This window comes from Carlito syrichta, unplaced genomic scaffold (assembly GCF_000164805.1).
Source record: "Carlito syrichta isolate Samal-C Ts95f unplaced genomic scaffold, Tarsius_syrichta-2.0.1 Scaffold316036, whole genome shotgun sequence".
NCBI lineage: Eukaryota > Metazoa > Chordata > Mammalia > Primates > Tarsiidae > Carlito > Carlito syrichta.
In genome coordinates, this window is record NW_007260132.1 from 620,474 (window position 1) to 644,292 (window position 23,819).

The following is a 23,819-nucleotide window of genomic DNA, read 5'->3' on the forward strand; positions in this document are numbered from 1 at the left end:
GTCTCACTCGGTCGCCCAGACTGGAGTGCAGCGGCCGCTCCCGGCCACCGCAGCCTCGACCCGCTGGGCTCCGGCGATCCTTCCGCCTCAGCCTTCCCAGTAGCCGGAATGACAGGCGCGCGCTACCACGCCGGCTGATTTTTTGATTTATGGTAGAGATGAGGTCTCGCTGCCCAGGCGGGTCTCGAACCCGCGGGCTCAGGCCATCCGCTCACGTCAGCCTCCCAAAGGCGCGGGACGACAGGCTGAGCCACCGAGCCCGGCTTGGAAGTACCTACTAATTTTCACTGCCTTTTCATTTCCGCACGTTTGTTAAATATAAAATGCAAACCCTTTCATTCATTTAAAGAACAGAAATGACTCTAATGACCAGAGGATTTTGCTCTTAACACAAATGGTGCTTGCAGTGTGATCACACGGCAGACAGACCAGAAGAACCTGCTGCCGGGTCTCCACGCTGCTCCGGGCAGGGTCAGCGGGCTGGACGCCTCTCCAGGCCCGGCAGGCGGAAGGTGTTGTCCAGGTGTGCAGCCACTGTTCCTCTCTCCATTGAGCTCCATCCTTGCAGTTTAGATACGTTTGAATTTAGGACAAGAAACAATCTTACGTTGACGCATCACATGACGGGGAAACACTCCCCAACAAAGAGCCGCTTCCTTTGGTGTTCAAAAGGCTGGCTGACATCTGTGGCTTGGCCGGCGAGCTGGGAGAAGCAGCCAAGAGCCCGAGGTGTGGCTGGTACCTCAGCGATGACTTCCCTTGGCATGTTTGACGGCCATCAGCACAGGGACCGGCCCGCTCCAGTCGCCCACTCGGCCCGGGTCGGGCGTGGCGGAGCATCCGCGCCCTCTGCAGAGCAAGCCAGAGCCTCCTGGTGAGGGAGTCCCGCGGCCACACAAGGCGCGCTCATCCGCGCTGTCTCCCGGGGCTGCCCCCAAGAAGGGCGACGAGCCCAAACCAGAATCCGAAAGGAGTGACCACACAACCCGCGCGGTCAAGGTCATTCAGCGGGGCTGGGCTCCAAGGACAGCGGAGGGCCCACTGTCGGGAAATCCTAAGCCCACTCGGGCCACAAGGGGCCGAAGTGTGTGCGTCCTTCACTGTGCTGCTTGGCGGTTTTCCGCAAGGGACGGCGTCTCTCCAGCTTCCCCGGGAAGGGGCCTGGGGTTGTGGAAAGGGCTCTGGATTCCGACACACCCAGTTTCCTCCTGGGTTCAGTCACGACCGGCTGCCTCACCTTGGACAAGCGACTTAACTGCTCTGAGCAGCAGCTGTTTTTCAAAACGGTGACAGTGATACAGCTACGCCAGAGAGTTGTTACGGCGATGAAGTGAGATCACATATGAACAGAACAGATATGGCCCTATATATAACAAGTATATAGACATATGTGTGTATATATAACCAATGTATGGACATATTTGTCCTGTGTGTGTGAGAGAGAGAGAGAGAGAACGAGAACGTGGACGCACCTAATAGGCCATCTATCCTACTGGATTCTATTTCTCTGAAGAACCCTAATACAGGTATTTTACTAAACAAAATGATTTTTCCCTAAAATGTATTCTGGCACCAATTTCCCCCTCATTGCTACTCATATATATATATTTTTTTAATTTAAGAAATTTTATTGGTCATACTACAAGATGTTGAGACTGAATAATTTTTTTCTTCTGCATTTGCCAGATATTTTTTTTGAGTCAGAGTCTCACTCTGTTGCCCAGGCTGGAGTGTAATGACACGATCATGGCTCACAGCAGCCTCGACCTCCTGGGCTCAAGCAACCCTTCCGGTTCAGCCACCTGAGGAGTTGGAAGTACAGGCCCATGCCGCCACACTTGGCTGCTGATTTTGTTTTTTCTTTTTGTAGAGATGAGGTCTCACTATGTTGCCCAGGCTAGTCTCGAATTCCAGGCTTAAGCCATCCTTCTACCTCAGTCTCCCAAAATGTGAGATTATAGGCGTGAGCCACCACAGCTGGCCTGCATTTGCCAAGTATTTTGTAACGCTCGTATGACTTTTATCATACAATTTTTAAAAAACCTTCTAAACCCTACAAGCTTAACCATTAATCCTGTACTTCAACGGTTATATTTTTGTTCAGTGAAATAAGAAGGTACCTTAAAGGCGAGGACCTGAGCTAAGTTCACAAATGACCAGACGGATCTTCTCATCGCACTCTCAGAGGCAGGAGACCCGGCTCACGGTGGCTTAACCCCGCAGCCCACGTGTGTTTCACCCAGTTCTCTGGGCTCCGTTTGCACACATTTCCCTCAGCCTAGAAACACCAGTGGTTGGGAACTCGAGACTGCTCACCTGTGAGAGTGTTCCCAAGGACTCTGTCAGGATCTGGAGTCAAAGCTTGGGCCTTGGTGCAGGTGGCTTCCAGGTGCTCTGTGATTCGCTTACCCGAAGTGTGTGCTTGGCGACATCGCCAACCGCTTACCTGGCCCGGGTGGCTCGAGGGAACCAGGCGTTCCACTTGCTGGCTGCCCACAGCACTGCACGCTACAGGAATAGATACCTTCTTCCGCTGAATGCTTATTTTCCCTTTGAAAACCAGCAGGAATATCCGTTTGGGGGGCATCTGCCTCCTTGTTAACATCAAGCTGCTTCTGAAAGAGTGCCGCTAGTCATTGGAACTACATGGATGTGTCAAGATGAAGATCAATCTCTATCTACCCCATTCCCTTGGCTTCTGCATTTTAAAAGCCACAGTGAGTCAGAAAACAGTTGTGCAGCCATGACTTTTGTTTTTGAAAAGTTGTTATATAAAAAACTCTTCTGGTCAAGCACGGTGGCACGTCTGCAATTCCAGCACTACAGGCCGAGATTGCTTGAGCCCAGGTTCGAGACCAGCCTAGACCACATAGCAAGACCTTGTCTATACAAAAAATTAGCTGGGCATGGTGGTGCGTGCCTGTGATTCCAGCTACTTGGAAGGCTGAGGCGGAAGGATCACATGAGCCCAGCAGGCCGAGGCTGCAGTGGCCAGGCACTCCAGTGCCACTGCACTCCAGCCTGGGCAACAGTGATACTCGGACTCAAAAAGAAAGAAAGAGCAAAAGGAAACTTTCATTTGTTTTTGTTTTTAAGAAAGAAACCTCGCCGGGCTCAGTGGCTCAGCCTGTAATCCCAGCCCAGCAATTTGGGAGGCTGAGCAGAGTGGATTGCCTGAGCCCGTGAGTTCGAGCCTAGCCCGGGCAACTTGGCAAATCCTCATCTATACAATAAATCAAAAATTAGCCAGGCATGGTAGCTCACGCCTGTAGTTCCGGCTACTCGAGAGGCTGAGGCGGGAGGATCGCCAGAGCCCAGCAGGTTGACCCTGGGGTGGCCGTGAGTGTGCCACTGCACTCCAGCCTGGGCGATGAAATGAGACTCCAACTCAAAAAGAAAGAAAAAAACCTGTTCTTTTTTTTTTTTGAGTTGGAGTCTCACTCTGTCGCCCAGACTGGAGTGCAGTGGCACACTCACGGCCACCCCAGGGTCAACCTGCTGGGCTCTGGCGATCCTCCCGCCTCAGCCTCTCGTGTAGCCGGAACTACAGGCGTGAGCTACCACGCCTGGCTAATTTTTGAGGTCTTGCTGCCCAGGCGGGTTTTGAACCCGCGGGCTCAGGCAATCCACTCACCAGAAACCTCTTCTATAATGTAAAAAATGAATAGTAAACCTGGTATCTAGAGAGATACTGAGCCCTGAGGCTGCCCAGATTCCACGTGAGGAGAAGAGGACGACAGAGAGCCAGGGGTTCACCTCCTTTTCTCTGCTCCATCTTCCACTGAGTGGCCTCAGAAGAAGGAAGCCAGAACCACAGGCCGGCCCTGCTGGCCGTGGAGACCCCAAGCGGTGGACACTCGTTGGAGCTCTGTAAGTATGTGTTAAATGAATGACTGAATGTGGGATACGCTGGTCCCACCCCGTGGGGTTCCTTGCTGTGCTCCAGCCAGTCCGACCTGGGCACAAGCAGGAAGCCTGGACTGGATTTCATGAGGGCTTAGTGTCCGGTCTGGAAGATGGATAATCTCTTTTAGACCTCCTCCTTGCTCACTGGAAGCCAAGGGCAAGAATTTGAGCAGTACAGCCGGGTGCAGTGGCGCACACCTGTGAGCCCAACGCTTTGGGAGGCTGAGGTAGGAGAATCGTTTGATGTCAGGAGTGCAAGCCTGGCAACACAGCAAGACCTCATCGCTGGAAAAAAAAACCTAGCCAAGTGTGGTGGCCCATGCTTATAGTCCCAGCCACGCAGGAGGCTAAGATGGGAGCAGCCTTTGAGCCCGGGAGGCCAAGGCTGCAGTGAGCGTCAGTTGAGCCACTGCATCCAGCCTGGGCAACAGAGTGAGACCCTGTCTCAAAAAACAGTGATTTGAGCAACACATCGAAGCACTTGCAAAAGAGGGTAACATAGTCTGGGCGCGGATAATAGCACGTGGCTCCTCAAACGCACTGAAGGAGACGGGACGGCCCATGCGGCATGGTTGGGTCCAGAGGTCGCGGAGAGACGGCGAAGGGTCCCCGCTTGCCCGGGGCTTCCCGACGGGGCCGAGACTTGGGAAAGCGCACGGCCTCCGGGATCCCTGAGCTGCTCCCAGACGAGAGTGGGCAGCGGGCCTGATGGCAGAGCCGGAGGAGCTGGGCGCCGGGGCCTTGAAGGCCAGGGGTCCCTGCAAGGCACCCTGCGGGGCGGGGCGGCGGGGAGCCCTTCAGCCTGAGCAGATCGGCTTCCTGCTGTGTAGACCTGCCTCACCGCCAAGAATTTCTTGTGTGTGACAGATGGCTCTAGCCTCAAGGAGGAAAATGGAAGCCGAGCACCGGGGCTCATGCCTGTCATCCTAGCGCTTTGGGAGGCGGAGGCAAGAGGACTGCTTGAGTCTAAGGATTCGAGACCCGCCCGGGCAACTTGGCGAGACCACAGCTCTACAATCAATCAAAGCATTAGCAGGGCATGGTGGCGCCCACCTGGGATTCCAGTTACTTGGAAGGCTGAAGCAGAAGGATCACTTGAGCCCCGCAGGTCGAGGCGGTGGTGGCTGTGAGCATGCCACCACACTCCAGCCTGGGCGACAGAGAGTGAGACTCTGACTCAAAAAAAAAAAAGAACCCCTGTTGATTCAGACTGTTAGTTAAATCTTTGTTTTACAAGTTTAGGAAATACATTAGGCTCCAGGGATTACACGTTCCTCCCAGGTCTAAAAACCAGACTGAGGCTGACACCAAACCCATTCTCCTGTCTCCCAGCTTCCACCCAGCTCTCTAGTTGAGAACGTAAGATTGAGGGGGCCAGGAGAAGAGGCGTGCACTCAGGTATCACTCACTTCGACAAGATTCCACCACAGGGAAAGTATAAAAACATTGTGTGGTCTATAGAAGAATATTCGCTAAGCTCTGTAAGTTCAGTCATTCAACAAACATTCATTGAGCACCTACTACGTGCTAGGCAACCCCTAGAGACACAGCTGCTCCTGCCCTCAGAGAACTTAATGTCATGGAAAGGATACTGAGGCTGGGTGCAGTGGCTCATGCCTGTAACCGCAGCACTCTGAGAGGCCAGGGCAGGAGGATTGCTTGAGCCCAGGAGTGCAAGACCAGCCTGGGCAACATAGAAAGACCTCATCTCAAACAAAACAAAACAAAACAAACCCCCCCCAAAATAGTCAGTATGGTGGCACACACCTGTAGTCCCAGCTATTTGGGAGGCTGAGGCAGAAGTTTCCTTAGAACCCAGGCATTTGAGGCTGTGGTGAGCTGCGTTTGTGCCAGTGCACTCCAGCCTGGGCAGTAGATGAGATCCCAACTCAAAAAAAAAGGCAGTGTCTGGTGGGAGTGACCATTTCCAAGTAATGTAAAAGAGATTCCGGTCCCTTAGATGTAATCATTTGAAATATGCTAGTTACCAGCTACTACTATGCAGTCCTCACACAAGGGCCCCAATTCCGGGTTCTTAAACAGGTTCTTGTACGTGTTCAAATCACAGCATGGACCGCCTCAAAGCATCCCGTCATGCAGCCCGTGGAAAGCCACGTGGACGGTCTGCTCCCAGCACCTCCATCGGTCACCGTGCGACTCTGGGGCGGTTGTCTAGACACGCACTCGGCGTCACCGCCTTCTCTGGCTTCTTCCGGGACTCGCTCCCTGCCAGCAAATGCCGCCTTTACCGTCTCCAGATGTCCGTCCGCAGCTCCGCAGCGCTTCCAGCTTTGGTTCCTGCCTTGGCTATCGGCTGGGCGACGAGGACAGAGTTCCGGGGAACACTCTCCCTCCTGCCACGATGACAAGTCAGCTTTCCGAAGGCAGATGTGCGGCTCTTGGCGGAAAGAATATTCTGGGCACCAGCGTCTCTGCCGGAGTGACACAGAGTGGTGGGGGACACGTGCAGCCCGGGAGTGCTTTCTCTGCCCGTGGTTTTCTGGGGTCGCCCGTGGAGGCGGGCCACAGGGCTCAGCTGTGGAGGAGGCAGCGCGTAGCCAAAGGAGACCAGCTCTTGCCTCAGCTGCGTGGGTAGCATCCTCCTTGTTTTGTGTTCCCGCGGGTGACGCGTCTTCGGTGCTAACAAAAGCGACCCCAAGGCCTTCCCAAACTGTTCCCAGTGAGGCGGGGAGCTGAGGCCGTGAGCACCTGTTTGCAGGGTGCGTGCTGACCTGACGAGGCCTTGGACCGGAGGGTCGGATTCCCGACTTTTACCATCTGTTCAAGCTCAGATTACTTCCCTGGAAGGCAGGGAGAGAAAGGCTAAACAAAGGCGGGCATGCCACTCTCTTGGGCTTCCAGGAAACCGCCAGACTCCCCATCTCAGGAACTGGGTGCTTTTTCTCCCTGGAGGGGCTGTTCTCCGCCCCCTGGTGGGCATTCTTGGGACTGCACCTTCTCAAGCATCTGAGCTCAGAGGCCGGAGGGCTTGGAGGGGGGGTACCTGACCCCCGGCCCCTGAAGTGAAGACCAGGCTCCCGGCTCGCCCAAAAGAGGACCAGCAGAGAACAGAATGAGCACGACTAGAGAGTCAACCTTTCCTGCTGCCGATCACGCATCAGGTCGTCTGCCACCACCACAGCCGACAGCCCCCCGTCCCCTTTGAAGCCACACGCTGCAGACGGAGACAGAGCAAGGCTCCTCCTGGATCCCAGGGTGGGCGCTTCTGGGAGAGTGAAGTTCCTGGGCTCTGTTCTCTGCACCCGGCGGGAGCCGTCAGAGAAGACGTGAGGGTTGGCAGCAGCTGTGTGCTGCTTGTGACGCGCTGGCATGTGCAGGCCTTCCACCCCGGGGTTCTTGCGTCAAGGGGGTCTGCCCTGGGCCGGGCCGATGGCAGCTGCGGGCCCTTCAGGCTCCGGCTTGTCCCGGGTGGAGGGAGAAGCCCGGAAGGCGCTTGGGACACAAAGCCCTGGGTTTGTGTGTTGGACTGGGTAAGCGGGTTTTGGCCGCCCGCCTCCCTGAGAATGGCACGCGGCAGGCCGGGTGGGTGGTGGCCAGACCGTGACCTCCCAGCTGCGTGACCCTGAGAACTGCGCCTGGGACCACCAGCCTTCCCATCTGGGAAGTGGAGGTGATGACAGGACCTGCCTCCTAGGACGCTGGAGGACTGACGGACGAAGCCTGGGGCCGGCTCCTGGCCGACCCTCGGGACCCGGCCCCATGTGGAGCCAACAGGTGCTGAGGTTCTCGGGCCCTCTGTGAGTAGGAGGTCAAGGGCACCTGTTCCAGCATCTGGTTTGAAACAGCCCAGACCCTGTCACGTCTCTGTGGAGGAAAAATAGGAGTCAGTGTGCCCCAAGGAGGGGACAGCGTCAAATAACGGAACGGTGACGAGGGACTGGAGTCTGGGCCGACGCTCGCGGAGTGGCCACACTCCCTGCCCCGTGCAGGCCTGTGTCCAGGGCGGTGGGGGCCGCCCTCCTCTGGAGACGGAGACCTGCACAGCGCAGCCAGAGTGAGGGCTGGCGGTGTGCGTGCTGGCCAGCCCCCGGGTGAACGGGGCTCTTCTGGCTCTGAGAGGGTGCAGAATTTAGCAGCAAGACCTAAGGGTCTTTCTGCGTCTTCCACGAAAGATTCTAAGCTTTGGAGTGTGTGTCTGGGGTTTCTGGAGACTGCCAGACCCTGCCAAGGGAAATAGATTTATTGAGCACCTGCTGGATGCCAGGCAGCGTGCTAGGGAGTGTAGACATGTGACCCCCTCGAGAGCGCTGTGGAACAGGCGTCGTTATTTTGCCACCTTGACAGGCAAGGAAACTGAAGTCCAGTACAGCGAAATGGTTTGGCCGATTCACCTGGCGAGTGAGGGTGGAGCCAGGTGAGGGTGGAGGCGGGATACACCTCGACACCCCATCTGCGTGCACCCCACGGCGCCAGGCACCGTGCCCTGGACTTGGGAAGAGCCTGCTAAATCTGCTGAGTGAAGCATGGGAGGAGGCATGGAAGCTCAGCCCTTCCTGGCAGCTGCCAGCGAGTCGTCCATCCAGCACTGCCCCGGCCAGTGGCCGCGAGGGCCGCGCTGACCAGCTCTGGCTCTTTCGTTCCAGGCGACCCGCCCTCCAAGGAGGTGCCTGCCGGGAAGTACCCGTTCCTCGTCACCTCCGACGACGGGCGGAAGGTTCCTGTGGTCCAGGCCTATGCTTTCGGCAAATACCTCGGCTACCTGAAGGTTGAGTTTGACGACAAAGGAAACGTCATCACGTCGCACGGGAATCCCATTCTCCTGAACAGCAGCATTCCTGAAGGTATGCGGCATTCCCGGGAATGTTTCACCAACCCCCAAGCCAGATGGCCCCCGTCCTTTTTTTAAAATGTGTCAGGAAAAGACTGTAATACTGTTGAAGAATTTAGCTTCTCCCTTGAGTTCACCCCCTTCATGGATAAGGAGATTTGAAACTTAACCAAATGCCAAAAGCCCCGTTTGCTTTTCCACGTCTTCTCAGCACCAGACTTTGGGCATCACTGCTGCTTCTGCCTTTTAGAAGACTCATCCTGATGTGCAAGAGCCACTCTCAACTCGCGTCCACGGGAGAGGTGGTTCCTGAAACAAAAGGGTTCAAACTGGGCAGGGCGGGGCTGAAACTCCGCCCCACCCCTGCCACCGCGGGGACGGGGTGCCTTGGGCAAGTTCCCAGTCTGTGGGCCTCGGTTTCTGTATTTATCCAATGAGGGAATCGCTTTCTTTTATGTCTGGGGCTCCCGGTAAAAATTCGTTTTTGCATCACTCATGAAAATATAGTATGCACGGACACACTCCTCTGCCCACCTGTCCCCTGCCATATCACGCAGGATGAAGGCAGGAAGTGCCACTCGGGAGAGCCTGTGGTGACAGCATGGGCCTCTCGGCAGCCAGGGGGGCGGGGCTCCGCACAGCCCAGCAGCCCCTCAGGGCGCCCCTGCACCCACCCCTGTGCCCGTATGAGTCACTCATTGCCCACAACTGCTGTCCCAGGTGGGCCAGTGAGTGACTCCTACAGACCGGACGTGTCGACAGTCAGATGTCCGGCCTGTCCTGAAATCAGTGGGCCTCCCCGACCCATCAGCAGGAAGCAAAACAGAGCTTCTCAGGAGATTCCATGGTCAAAACCAGAATGCCCACAAACATGGCAAAGACGATGAACTCACAGCAGGGAAGCCAGATGGTGTCGATTCCTTCTCTAGACCCCCGCCCGACGTGAGATCTGCTTTAACCGTAGGCTCCCTTTCTCCCTTCTTCCTTTCTTTCTTTTTATTCTAGATCCGGGCATCAAAGCAGACATAAACAAATGGAGGATAAAATTAGATAACTACTCCACCCAGGAACTGGGGAGAACTATTGTCTACCTGAATGGCTCCGCTCAGTCGTGCCGCTTTCAAGAATGCAATATGGGCAACCTGATTTGTGATGCCATGGTATGTCGCCCGCAGGAGTCGGGGGGGGCGGCCTCAGCCGGGGGGAAGGATGGACACGAGGAGGGACACGCTGGGAGCTGCAGAGTCGGGGGCTCTTAAAACACCAGTGCCCAGGCAGAGCTCGGGGGGTTTCATGCTGAGTCCCTCAGTCGGGTGGCCACCACTTAGCTGCGTGACAAGATGAAAACCTTTTTTGGAAGGTATTTCTCTTAGATGTCTGCATTTTGCATGTTGCTTGCCTTTCGTGAGATGGCCTGTTGCGCAGACAGGCTCTACCCTGAAGATGTCGATGTGGCAGATAAAGCCTGTCTGCTGGGTCCTAACTTGGCCGGATGGCCTTTCCCTGGCCTGTCCTCGGGGCTCCAGAGAACCTGGGCCTTTGGGGCCGGAGCCTCCGGCACGGGCCTAGAACGAGCAAACGCCGTTATCGTGTGGTGAGGAGTCCTGTGGCTGAGCAAGGTCACCCGTGGAAAGCACCCCCCAATCCGCCTGTCTGCATGCTGGCCGGGGTCGCTCCCCGGCGGCCATACTGAGTGGTCTGCCATGTCAGACTCTCCGCTTCCGCGGGCTCACAGCCGCACCCAGGGGAGTCAGGCATTCCACTGCCGTGGTCAGCATGTGGACGCAGCCACACTCAGTCAATGCTGGCCAAGGGAATGCCAGCCATCATGCTCCCCAGGCCCTCCAGCCTCGTGCAGTCAAGCCTGTGAGAATTGTGAAAGAGTGTCCCATGTGTGAATGTCTAGAGAAAGGTCTGGAAGGGAACCCCTAGGCTGTTGGCAGTGCTTACCTCTCTCTGTTACAGAGGGTAAAAAGCAATCTAAGAAAACTTTTGGTTTTTTGCACTGCTTTTTTTTCAAATGAGAATGTTTCCATTTTATTTCTTTTTCCTTTTTGTTTCTTTTTAGACAGTCTTGCTCTGTCACCCAGACTGAAGAGCAGTGGTGCAGTCATAGTTCACTGCAGCCTTAAACTCCTGGGCTCAAGCAATCCTCTCACCTCAGCCTCCTGAGTAGCTGGGATACAGGTTTGCGCCACCGTGCCCAGCTAATTTTTTAAAAACATTTTTCTAGAGACTGGGGTCTCACACTGTTTCCCAGGCTGGTCTTGAACTCCTGGCCTCAAGCAATCCTCTAGCCTCGGCCTCCCCAAATGCTGGAATTACAGGCCTATTTTGTTTCTCAAAACTAAACATATGTTTTGCAAAAGTAAGAATGGATGTGATTCTTCCATTGCAGGAAGCTGTCTTTGTGTGTCCAAAACTGCCAGCTTGCGAATTGGCTGGGGACATGGACTTGGAGGCCATGTCTCATTGGCATGAGGTCTACTGCTGAGCAGACTTCAGGGCCCCGGCCTCAGGCCAGGCACCAAAGAGCTTGTGCAGGAATGCGGCCTCAGGCCAGCCTATGCAGGTGGCCCAGTCCTGACCCTAGGGCTACCAGCGAGAGACCATTTTGCTAAGGCCAGGTAGCCTGAGAATACCCAGAAGGGGCTGAGAGCTCCTTGTTTCTGACACAGGACTGGTCACGATACCACATTTTTGCTTCTCAGAGCATAAAACCAGTGGGCGTGTTTGTTTTGAGTCAGGGTCTCCCTCTGTCTCTCAGGCCGGCGTGCGGTGACATGATCACAGCTCACTGCAGCCTCGACCTGCTGCGCTCAGGAGATCCTGCCCCCTCAGCCCCCTGAGGAGCTGGCACTACAGGCCTGCCACCGCGCCCAGCTTATTATTTCATCTTTGGTAGAGACAAGGTCTCACTATGTTGCTGAGGCTGGTCTCAAACTCCTGGGCCCAAGCATTCCTCTCAACTCGCTGGCATTACGGGCGCGAGCCACCCCATCCCATCCATTGCCCCATAAGGGTCAGGCCCCGTGGAGACACAGCTGAGCCTGCTCCCACGGCCTCCTCACCTCTTCCCCCAGCTCTGAGGGGAACAGGTTTGGGGGTGGACATTTTCTCAAGAGCATAAAACCAGTTCTGACTGACAGTCATCGAGAAATCTCTGGAAACGTCGCAGCAAGGGAGTGGCTGTGTTTCCTCAGAAGAGCTAGCAAGGTTCCCGGAGCAGCTCCTGAGGAAGAAAACCCGGGATCGCTCACAGAACCCTGTGCTACTGTTGCAGATCAACAACAACCTCAGACACCCGGACGAAATGTTCTGGAACCACGTGTCCATGTGCATTTTAAACGGAGGCGGCATCCGGTCGCCCATCGATGAGCGCAACAACGGTAGGCCCGCCCGGCCCGGCCCGGCCCCTGACCTGCCTCCCGCTGGAGCTCTTGCCCTCCTCACCCACGCACAGCCCCAGCTCCGCTCTGCTGCCGGCCACGTCCCAGAACGCCAGTCCTTTAAGCGAAGGCTCGCCGTGGCTCAGGTCCGGGACCTAGCCCGAAGGACACACACGGAAGAGGCACTGGGGTTAGTGGAGGCCAAGCTTGGTAGAAGTTCCTGGCTCAGCCGGGCTCGGTGGCTCAGCCTGTCATCCCGCGCCTTTGGGAGGCTGAGGTGAGTGGATCGCCTGAGCCCGCGGGTTCGAGACCCGCCTGGACCACTTGGCGAGACCTCATCTCTACAATAAATCAAAAAATCAGCCGGGCGTGGTAGCACGCGCCTGTAGTTCCAGCTCCTTGGAAGGCTGAGGCAGGAGGATCGCCGGAGCCCAGCGGGTCGAGGCTGCCGTGGCCGGGAGCGGCCACTGCACTCCAGTGTGGGTGACAGAGGGAGACTCCATCTCAAAAAAAAAAAGTTCCTGACTCACAAGGCTAAATAATAATCATGGGTGACTTATGTAAAATACCACCTCAGTATCTGAAAAAAAAATAGACAAAATCACTGGAAACAGTGTCAGAAAACATGTACCACTGAATTAAAATGTTGCTTTTTGTTTTTGTTTTTTTTTTGAGAGTCAGGATCTTGCTCTGTCACCAGGCTGCAATGCAGTGGCAACAATCATGGCTCACAGCAGCCTTGAACTCCTGGGTTCAAGCGATCCTCCTGCCTCAGCCTTCCAAGTGGCTAGGTCTACGCATGTGGGCCACCAAGCCCAGCTAATTTTCTGATTTTTTTGGTAGAAACAAGGCTTGCTGTGTTGCCCAGGCTGCTTTCGAACTCCTGGGCTCAAGCGATTCTCTCACTTCGGCCTCCCAAAGTGCGGGGAGGATAAGTGTGAGCCATGGCCTCCAGCCAAAACATTATTTTCGCATCTTCTTAGAGACGTAAGATTATATGGGGTAAAATAAATCCACTAAACAGAATTCCAGACCTCTTGCAGACCTCCCTGATAGAGTGTCAGAACCAGTCAGCCTCAGTACAAGGCCCCTGACTCATCTCAAAGTCAGACGGCAGGGACCCACCACTTGTCTGGAGGACGTGAGCAACGCCAGACAACCTACTGGGCATCCAGCCCCCAGCCAGGAGATCCAAGGCTGCCTGGACTTTTGAGGCTTGGCCACACGTGAGCACCCTCCATCTTGTCCCCGGGTGGAGGGCAGGGCCAGAGGCCTCCGGAATCCGTTCCCTCCGCAGGTCAGGAACCACAGAGACAGAGCTGATGCTGCTCTCTCGGCCTCCTCCTCGCCTCTTCCCCCGGCTCGGAGGGAAACTGGTCTGGGGGTGGACATTTTCTCCAGGCATTTTTCTTCTTGCCTCCTCTGTGACTACCCTCAGGCGTAATTACCTGGGAGAACCTGGCTGCTGTGTTGCCCTTTGGAGGCACGTTTGACCTGGTCCAGTTAAAAGGCTCCACCCTGAAGAAGGTCTTCGAGCACAGCGTGCACCGCTATGGCCAGTCCACGGGGGAGTTCCTGCAGGTGGGCGGTAAGTCACCCAGCGGCAGGCATGGCCCGTCCAAGGTGATGGGAGATTTCCTGCTGGTTGGCTCAGCCGGTTGGCTCACCAGGACCTCCGTGGCCAGGCTTCTTTGGGCTTTCTCCCACCCAGTACCAATGCATCATCTTTCAATGGCTGCGGTCTCCCAGAGCCACTGAGATTAGTTTGGGGTCCAAGCCCCAAAGCTCTGGCAGTGGGCAGAATCTGCCAAGTTTGACCGGGACATCAGATGGGCCCTCTAAACGCTAAGCAGACCAGCTGCCTTGAGGTCTAGTTTCTATTACAATGTTTTTTTTTTTTTTGAGTTGGAGTCTCACTCTGTCGCCCAGGCTGGAATGCAGTGGCTGCTCCCGGCCACCATAGCCTCGACCTGCTGGGCTCCGGAGATCCTTCCGCCTGGAAGGATCAAAAATTAGCTGGAACTACCACGCTCGGCTAATTTTTGATTTATTGTAGAGATGAGGTCTCGCCAAGTGACCTGGGCGGGTCTCGAATCCACGGGCTCAGGCAATCCACGGGCTCAGGCAATCCACTCACCTCGGCCTCCCAAAGTGCTGGGATTACAGGCTGAGCCACCGAGCCCAGCCTCTATCACAATCTCAGCTGTTTAAGCATTCAGTATTTTTCTTAAAAAAAAAAAAAATCCTCTCCTCTCTTCCATTTGTAATTACCTGAAACCATGCCATGGTTTGAAGGGGTGCTGGTTCTCGTCTCACTGTGACCTGGGTCTAGTCCACAACCTATCTGAACACAGTGAGAAGACCTGTCATGCTTCTCTCATGAATTGCAGTGAAGACCGAATGGAAGTAAATGCTTCCCAGATTGCCAAGGGCTTCTGAAATGCTTTTGTCAATAATTACTTCCATCGTCTGGTGAATTAAGCTCTTAACTAATAATCTGACTTTACTTAGAAGCCATGTTCTGGCCTCTTTTTGGCCTGGAGCTTGTGGCCCCACTTGACGGGTGTAATTGCTGTGCCAAATCCTCCATCTCAGCGCCTCCGGGTTGAGACTGGATGGCTGCAGAAGGCAGTGGGGTGGTCCCGGTCTGCCGCACGTAGGTGACCCGGCCATTCTCGGAAAACAGGAGGGAGTCAAGGAAACAGCAGTGTTTTGATGCTCCTACAAAGTGTTGGGGAGCTATATGCTTTGTGAAAATTGCCCGGTCAGGCGGGCTCGGTGGCTCAGCCTGTAATCCCGCGCCTTTGGGAGGTTGAGATGAGTGAATTGCCTGAGCCCGCGGGTTCGAGACCCGCCTGGGCAGCAAGACCTCATCTCTACCATAAATCAAAAAATCAGCCAGGCGTGGTAGCGCACGCCTGTAATTCCGGCTACTCGGAAGGCTGAGGCGGAAGGATCGCCGGAGCCCAGCAGGTCGAGGCTGCGGTGGCCGGGAGCGGCCGCTGCACTCCAGTCTGGGCGACAGAGTGAGACTCCAACTCAAAAAAAAAAAAAAAAAAAAAAAAAGAAAATTGCCCGATCCACTTGGTAATCTTCAAAATTGTAAAATGCTCTCTGCCTCTCATCTGTTTCTCATTTTCTAAAGCCATCGACCCAGTTACTAGACCAGTTATTTCAAGATTGTAAAGGAAAACAATGAAAGGTGTGGTTTCTCCCTGGAGTCAATCTTTGTCCCTTCTGTTCCCCAGCTGGTTTTCCTTCCAGCAGTTCTTGAGTCTCCTGGAAGGACTCGAGGATAAAGCTAGTCGAGAAAGGGCCGCAGCCATGTCACCGCAGTTCTCTCATGAAATTTCACTCATGCTTAAACTAAGGAAAACCGTAGCTCTGTGCCCGATTCTAGATCTTGGCCAAAATCTCGGCCAAAATCTCTTTCTTAGAAGCAGAACTCTCCCTTTGGATCTGGTAAAAAGATATGCGTTTCTTTTCTAGGAATCCATGTGGTGTATGATCTTTCCCGAAAACCCGGGGACAGAGTGGTCAAGCTAGATGTTCTTTGCACTAAGTGTCGAGTCCCCAGCTACAGCCCTCTCAGAATGGATGAGGTGTATAAGGTGATCCTCCCGAGCTTCCTGGCCAAAGGTGGAGATGGATACCAGATGATAAAAGATGAATTATTAAAACACGACTCCGGTGAGCACAAGCATCTCCTCCCTTCCTCATTCCAAAGGGACTCAAGGACCGCAGGCCAGGGCCGAGAAGGGGAGCAGCTCCTGGCGCTGGGAGGGCAAAGCCAGATCTCACCCCTGGGCTGCTGGCTCCCTCCTGCTCTGCGGGTCGGCGAACAGCAGCACAGCCCTGAGGAACGTGTCACGCCCCCAGCCCATATCCGTCTCCATTCAACCCAGGGAAAACCCATTTTTCCCCAAATCAAGCATGTTTTAAAGTGCTTTTAACGACATCTAAGCAGCTGCTGAAGTTACAAAATGCCTGTAAGTTGTGCATTCGTAGAACAGTCCCAACTCTGGAACTTTGGCTTGGACGTGGAAAACCATCCTATTAAATCATCTCGATTTTCTTTCTTGAAGAAGCTTTCCGTGTGAGTAGGTCAGGCGGGTGTGGATGGTGGGATGAGCACTCCCCCAGCACATCCAGTGGGGCTGGTGGAACAAATGATACAAACAGTCATACTTGACATCAGTAGATGTTTCCGGCAGCACCGAGGGCCGTCACAGGCCAGCCTCACTTCTAGAAACGTAGCTGAGAGCCACCTCATGTGCACAGAGTCTCTGTTATAGAACACACTCCCCCTTCCTCTTCCTGGGGGAAGCCAGGAGGCTTCCAAGACACACGGCTTCTCAGCATCTCCAGGACACTCAGCCTCCTCAGCCTTATCCTGGTGGGTCTGCCATTTTGGCTGCATTTGCCAAGGAGGGTGGAGGACAGAGCCAGGCCAAAGGAGGACAGGTGCTGGCTACTTCTGTCCATTCATTGATAGCAGATGGAAAGGCAGGCTTCAAGGCCCCCGTGAGACAATGAGGCTGACGGCTGGGCATCACTCAAGCCCAGACTCATGGTGTAAGAGGAAAGCAGTTCATGCAGAAGTCTGGACCTAAGGGTTTTTAGCCCTGGCGATGCATTATAATCACCCGGTGAGCTTTGTTTTATTTTTTGAGTTGGAGTCTCACTCTGTCTCCCAGGCTGGAGTGCAGTGGCACACTCACCACCACCCCAGCCTCAACCTGCTGGGCTCCGGCGATCCTTCCACCTCAGCCTTCCAAGTAGCTGGAACTACAGATGCAGCTACCATGCTAATTTTTTATTTTATTGTAGAGACGAGGTCTTGCCAAGTTGCCCAGGCTGTTCTTGAACCCGCGGGCTCAGGCAATCCACTCGCCTCGGCCTCCCAAAGTGCTGGGATTACACCGAGCCCCGCATGGTGAGCCTTTTAAATTAAAGACCGATGCCTTGGCCCCTGCTCTTAAGAGAGTCTAATTTAATTGGGTTGGATATAAAGTCTCTTCCAGTGATTCTAATATGCACCCAGGGGTGAGAACCACTATGGAGAGAAGAGGTCTTTTCTCAAGTATTGAAGTGATATTTTTAAAACTGAATTCCAGCCCGGGTGCAGTGGCTCACGCCTATAATCCCAGCCGAGGTGAGAGGATTGCCTGAGCCCACGGGTTTGAGACCAGCCCGGGTGACTTGGCGAGACCTCATCTCTACGATAAATCAAAAAATTAGCCGGGCGTGATGACATGTGCCAGTTGTTCTGGCTACTTGGAAGGCTGAGGCGGAAGGATCACTGGAGCCCAGCAGGCTGAGGCTGCGGTGGCCGTGAGCATGCCACTGCACTCCAGTCTGGGCGACTGAGACTCCAACTCAAAAAAATCAAAATAAAATAATAAAATAAAACAGAATTCTGTCAGGTCTCCATAGGTTTGTTGTAGCTGTAGGCCATTAGTATGTCTTGATCACCCCGCCTCGCTTTTGGAAAAGAAACCTGGTTGCCCCACCATCCAGCATGTGAGAATAGTTCTTGAGCAAGCAAACAAAAGGAAGCCACGTTCGCCTCCCAACTCGTTGCTCTTGGCCCAGGTCCCTGATGTCCGTGCCCTGGAGTGGCTCAAAGGCTGCGACGTCAGCAGCTTCTTTCCAGAGTCATCTCAGAATGGAGGCAACTCCACTCCCCCCGGTTTCCCAATACAAAACCACAGGCACATTTCACACCTGGACCGTGAAAAAGCAATCCAACTCTTTGCACTTACGACCACCAGTGTTCTTGTCTTCTGTGACACTTACCCTTCCTTATGAAAGGAATATCCTCCCTTTTATAATTACAAAGGATGTTAGGGTTTTCCCCCTCTCTGACTGTTAGTGGATAACTACGTTTTCTGCAGCTAAAATAACGTGTGTCCTTTCCTAGGTGACCAAGATATCAACGTGGTTTCTACATACATCTCAAAAATGAAAGTATTGTATCCAGCGATTGAAGGCCGGATCCAGTTTTCTGCAGGAAGTTGTTGCCATGGAAGCATTTCCTTAATCTTTCTTTCGTTTGGGGCAGTGATCTCTATTTTGTACCAGTAGCCAAAAACCCTCCTCGCCATCAAGGTGTGAAACGACATTTTTCTCGAGCGAGACTCAACTCTGCCTTTTGGGACCTGCTTTGCGACGGCACGGACCGTCCTCGCAGGCTCCTGGAAGCAGAAGTACAGAGCACTGTAAAAGGAAGAGACGGACGTTATTCCTCAGGGTCAGCAACTCAGCAGAGCAGACCCAAAAAAAGATGAGCTAGGGCTCTATGAGGAGAAAGCCAACTAGACTTAGTTTACATATTCAAATTATAATCAGATTTTGCTAACAACGTGAAGCCATAGATACTTTCCTCCTGCATATCCATTTCTAATCCATCAAACAACTTGTATTTCCATACAATGTTGTCATTTACCAGGGAGTTGTAAACACATCTGATGCCCACAGTCTTCTCTGGTGGGAAAGACAGATGTCGTTCTTCCCGTTTGACAGATGGAGAGCCTGAAGCTCAGGAAGGGCTGGCTTGTGAAAGGCCACACAACGCAAAGCGACAGACCCAGGACCAAGGCCCGGGTCTTTTGAACTCAAGTGCGGCACTGCTTCGGCTCCATCGAGGTGCTGCTCAGGAGGCTGCTTAGCAGCGCCTCTCTTCCTAACCGTCAGCAGCCCCACACTGTGAGCTAAAAGCCTCTGCTTTGTTGCTGGTCTCCATCTTTTTCCTTTGTCGCTCCTGTTGTCATAGCCTGTCTCATGGGCTAGACACAGTTTGCCATGCTCGCTGGCCTCACCCAGGTGCCTTTGATGAGTCAGGGAACACACTCCAGCAGATGATGAGAAAAGCCTACAAAAGGCAGTCAAGGGACAGGGGACAAAGGGAAGAACAAGACACCAGGACCCATTTGCATTATAGAAGAGAAAGTGCTAAAGGGCATTTAGCCGTGTTAGAGAGACTTGCGAGTAGCAGGGTGCCTGACACATGGCACTAGCTATCTTTAATTTTATGAGAGTCCATAAGGTCTGCTGCTGTCCTCTTTCTTCTGCCTAACATGATGGCATCATGAGAAGAGAACCTTCGAAGATGAGCTGTCATGCTAAGCCTGCATCCATCCTTTCCAGCAAGATGCCAGCAATGCACTTATTCTAGTCATACCGCAGGCACCCAGCTATGGAGAATCCAGTTTCAGAATACAAGAATTGATTTTAGGTGGTTTGCATAAGGCGTTGGCAGTCATTTTGCCGTCAGATGTGAACGGTCATTGTAAATCATTCTCATGGCTGATTATGAGAACTCTTGACGGGGCATGGGCCTCTCGGAGTGGGAGCTCAGGATATACTCGTCCTGATGAAATGATTTAGGCCTAAAGAACAAATGCTTGCTAAGGTGGTCGTTGGGCTGTGTGAGCCTGCTCAGCTTTGCCCAAGTCTTCAACCAGAAATGGGAGCCTTCACTTTAAAAACAGCGAGCAAACAGCAGCCGGAGGTTTGGAGGGTATGATTTGTTTCTTGGTGTTTACAAATTTTAAGTCCTCGAGACAAAATACACTTTTAAACTTCCTAACTTTGTAAGAAAGGTTACTGAAGTAAAACAATGCCCTCGATTCTGTGCATACACAGATAGCTATAAAAGTAATGTCAATAAGATTCACAAGAAAATTAGAGAAAGGTGCATTTGGGATGTATTTTTCATGCTTGGCCAGTAAAATAGGGTAAATTCTATTATAGTATAATTTTTAAAGAACATTTTCCTGAGTTTTCTAAATGTGTACGAATATACTGTGCAGTGGGATGAGCAGTGACCAAGAACCACTTTGCAATTGTAGATTCAAAAAAATAAAGTTGAAGATACGCTCTTTGGTCTTCGGTAGTTACTTCTCCTCCCAGTCGAAACACCTGTAACTCAAGACCCCTGTAACTCATGCCTGAAGAAAAACTGACAGCTTTTCACTAGTGTAATTTCTCTAGACCGTAAGCCCCTTGCCATCTGATAACCTCACACCTCTGAGAAGAAAAATGTATGCAGTGTTTAAGTAGGATGAAAAAAGGTAAATGACATTTTAAGGAAAACTACTACATTTTCTGACTTTGATACACAGAATCTCATGCAGAAATGGTTTTAAGGGCTGTTCTAATTTCCTAAAAATAAAATTTCAGGAAATTTTCATTTCCAAGTTGGAACTGAATATTTTAGTTAATTTATTTGAAAGGGTCATGTGCCCAAGAACCTTTCTCTAGCATACTGCTAACACAGTATGTTATACCTCAACCAATCAGACACAATGAAACCATTTGATAGCTCCCTTAAGTCTGTCTGAGGTGTTGTAGCCAAATGACATAGAATGAGCAGCTTATAAACAACAGACATTTCTCACAGTTCTGGAGGCTGGAGAGTCCAAGGCCACAGCACTGGCAGACCGGGCGTCTGGCGAGGGTCTGCTTGCTGTGTCCTCACAAGGTGGAAGAGGCAAGGCAACTCTGTGGCCACTTTGACAAGCAGCACAAATCCCATTCTGAGCCCTCCCAAAGAACCAGCCTCCAAATACCATCACGGTGGTGGTTAGGTTTCAACAGGGATTTTGAGGGAATACAAACGTTAGGCCATAGCAGTAGTGGTCTTCAGCAGTTTGTCACAAAGAGTAGGCTGGGTTTCTCAGAAGAAAGTTTAGGCTGCTAACTGGTATCCCTTAGGAAAGTTGCTTCCTTGGTAAGCATGTAGTCTCATGGATGCATAGCTTGGCAGGAAGCCATAACTGCTTGCCAAAATTAGGGGAAAAAAATCTCTGTAGTAGTACTAGTTTCTAGGGGCTGTCATAACGAAGTACCATAAACTGGGTGGCTTAAATGACAGCAATTGTCTCACAGTTCTAGAGGCTAGACAGAAGTCTGAAGTCAAGAGAATCCGTGGCATGCCTCTCTCCCAGCATCTAGCAGCCTCAGATGCTGGCTCATACACGGTATTCTGTCCACATCTTTACAAGGGGGACTCAAAAACAACTGGGATTATTTTTTGGAGGGTGAGCCCCTGGTAGTACAGGCTGCTTCTGCTAGGTAAGTGTTTGAGAAACCCACAGGCATCAGTGTACCAGCTAGCATTGTTGCAACAGGCTGAGTTTGGCTTCAGCACATTTTTTTTTTGGAGATTCTTTCAATGCATTTACCCATTTCATGATGGGTGATTTCTGAATGTACCTGCCCACACCAAGCTGAGTGTACAGCAGTGTTGGGCCAAAAATGGCATGGTCCTCATGCCCTACCCTTGCTAGTCACGTGATCTCACTTCGAGCGACTTTTTCTGGTTTCCCTCCTGAAAAAGGTCCTCAAAGGGAAACGTTTTGCCGATGTGGAAGAGGTGAAACAAAAATGGCTGAAGTACTAAAAGGCATCAAAATTGTTGAGTTCAAAACTGTTTTGAGCAGTGGAAAAAGCATCTCGAAAAGTGTGTTGCATCAAACAGTGTGCTTTGGTGGAAACTTAAGCATGTAAGAATAAATATACAAGATTTTATAAGTAAATTCTAAGTTTTTTGGATCCCTCCCATACATCCTCTTCCCTTTATGTCCAAATTTCCCCTTTTTGTAAGGCCATCAGTCATACTGAATTAGAGTCCACTCTGTAATGACTTCATCTTTTTTTTTGAGTCGGAGTCTCACTCGGTCACCCAGACTGGCATGCAGTGGCCGCTCCCGGCCACTGCAGCCTTGCCTGCTGGGCTCCCGCAATCCTTCCACCTCCAAAAACCTATTTCCAAATAAGCTCATATTCCCAGTTCCTGGGGGTCAGGACTGAAGTCAACATCTTCTTGAAGGATACATTTCTACCCACAACAGTTCTCTGCTGGATCTACATATAATCAGCTGCAGCAGCCCTGAGGCAGCCAGCAGCTTCTGTGTCCTGTAAATCTTCCAAATGAGAAGTTTTAATTAATGTTTTATGTGCTGACAAAATAGGATACATTTTAAGTTCCTTTAGCACCACTGTAGCAAAACCAAAGGAGCCAGTTTTCCAATGCAGTCAAAAGGAGGAGCTTTCAGGCTCAGTGGCTCACACATAAGCTCAGCACTCTGGGAGATTGAGGCAGGAGGATTACCTGAGCCCTGGAGTCCAAGACCAGCCTTGGTAACAACAGGGAAAAAAGGCTGGGCTCGGTGGCTCAGCCGGTAATCCCAGCACTTTGGGAAGCTGAGGCGAGTGGACTGCCTGAGACCATAGTGAGAGACCCAAGAGATTCAAAAAAAATCTCTAAGAGAACTATTACTATATGAATTCCTACCCCACGTTCACTGTATTTGTTTGCAGTGTTTGTACTTAAAACTTTGTTAAGTTTAATTTTTGTTTGTCCCATAAAATAACCGATTGCTTCCGCAACTGCTGCTAGCAGTGTGTAAATGTTAAGCAATAAGCCCCTCCTGGCCATTCCTTTGCTTAGATAACAGTAGACTGGTGGCACCAGCCAACCCCCCCACCCCCCCACCCCCGGTTCTGCGTCGTTTAACCTCCTGCCTGCTTGCTAAACCTAGCTTATCTGACATTCCACTCTGCCCATTTAGCAGTTCCCCGTTAATCACAGGTGGCTAGAGCCTGCACAGACCAGAAAATAAAACCTCCCAATCCCAAGTGCCCCCATACCCATTAAGAGAAATTATCCAATCATGTAGAAACAAGTTTAAAGTTCTTTCCCCTCCCTCTGTAATTCTACATAAAAAACTTCTTGTCATACTGGATCTGGGCTCTCGTCCCTGAAGCCACTGCCGGCTTCATACGTGAGCCCAGACTCAAGCCTGAATAAAGACCCTCGTGTGTTTGCATCAGAGCTGGCTCTTTGTGGTCTCTCTCGGATTTGAATCCTGGGTTTAACAATAGGTTTGAGACCAGCCGAGGCAACTTGGTGAGAATTGTCTTCACAATAAACCAAAAATTAGCCAGGCATGGTAGCACGTGCCTGTAGTTCTGACTACTTGGAAGGCTGAGGTGGAAGGATTGCCAACTCAAAAAAAGAAAAAAAACTAGTTTGGCATGGTGCACTCAAGAACAGATTTGATTAATTTGTAATATGCTCAGAGTGTTTGCCTGTTAGCCCTAGTTTATATAGAATTCAATCAAGTGCATGTGAAAAGTTCCTTAAATGGTGACAAAAACAGCTCTCTTATGTAGCTGAATGTATTCTTTTAAGAATTTCTGAGCCGAGCTCGGTGGCTCAGCCTGTAATACCATGCCTTGGGAGGCTGAGGTGAGCGAATTGCCTGAGCCCGCGGGTTCGAGACCTGCCTGGGCAACTTGGCGAGACCTCATCTCCACAATAAATCAAAAATGAGCCAGGTGTGGTAGCGTGCGCCTGTAGTTCCAGCTACTTGGAAGGCTGAGGTGGAAGGATCACTGGAGCCCAGCAGTTCGAGGCTGCGGTGGCCAGGAGCGGCCATTGCACTCCAGTCTGGGCAATGGAGTGAGACTCCAACTCAAAAAAAAAAAAAGAACTTCTGGCTGGGCAAAGTGGTTCATGTCCACAATCCCAGCATTTTGGGAGGTTGAGGTGACTTTGGGAGGCGGAAGTGACTTTGGGAGGCAGAGGCGAGAAGATTGCCTGAGCCCAGGGATTTGAGACCAGGGTGGGCAGCTTGGTAAGACCTTGTATCTACAATAAATAAAAAAAACTAGCTGGGCATGAGCACCTGCCTATGGATCCAGCTACTTGGAAGGCTGAGGCGGAA

At 52.2% G+C, this 23,819-nt stretch overlaps 1 protein-coding gene across 1 annotated transcript in view; it reads left to right on the top strand.

Moving 5' to 3' along the window:
• NT5E (5'-nucleotidase ecto) overlaps window positions 1-19,967 on the top strand; it is a 31,763-nt gene extending 11,796 nt beyond the window's left edge. The window contains 6 exon segments of the mRNA XM_021706812.1: window positions 8,511-8,708; window positions 9,701-9,855; window positions 11,979-12,084; window positions 13,523-13,672; window positions 15,574-15,774; window positions 18,008-19,967. Of these exon segments, the coding sequence (XP_021562487.1) occupies window positions 8,511-8,708; window positions 9,701-9,855; window positions 11,979-12,084; window positions 13,523-13,672; window positions 15,574-15,774; window positions 18,008-18,171 (974 nt within the window). The 3' untranslated portion in view covers window positions 18,172-19,967.
• Window positions 19,968-23,819: the final 3,852 nt, after the last annotated feature.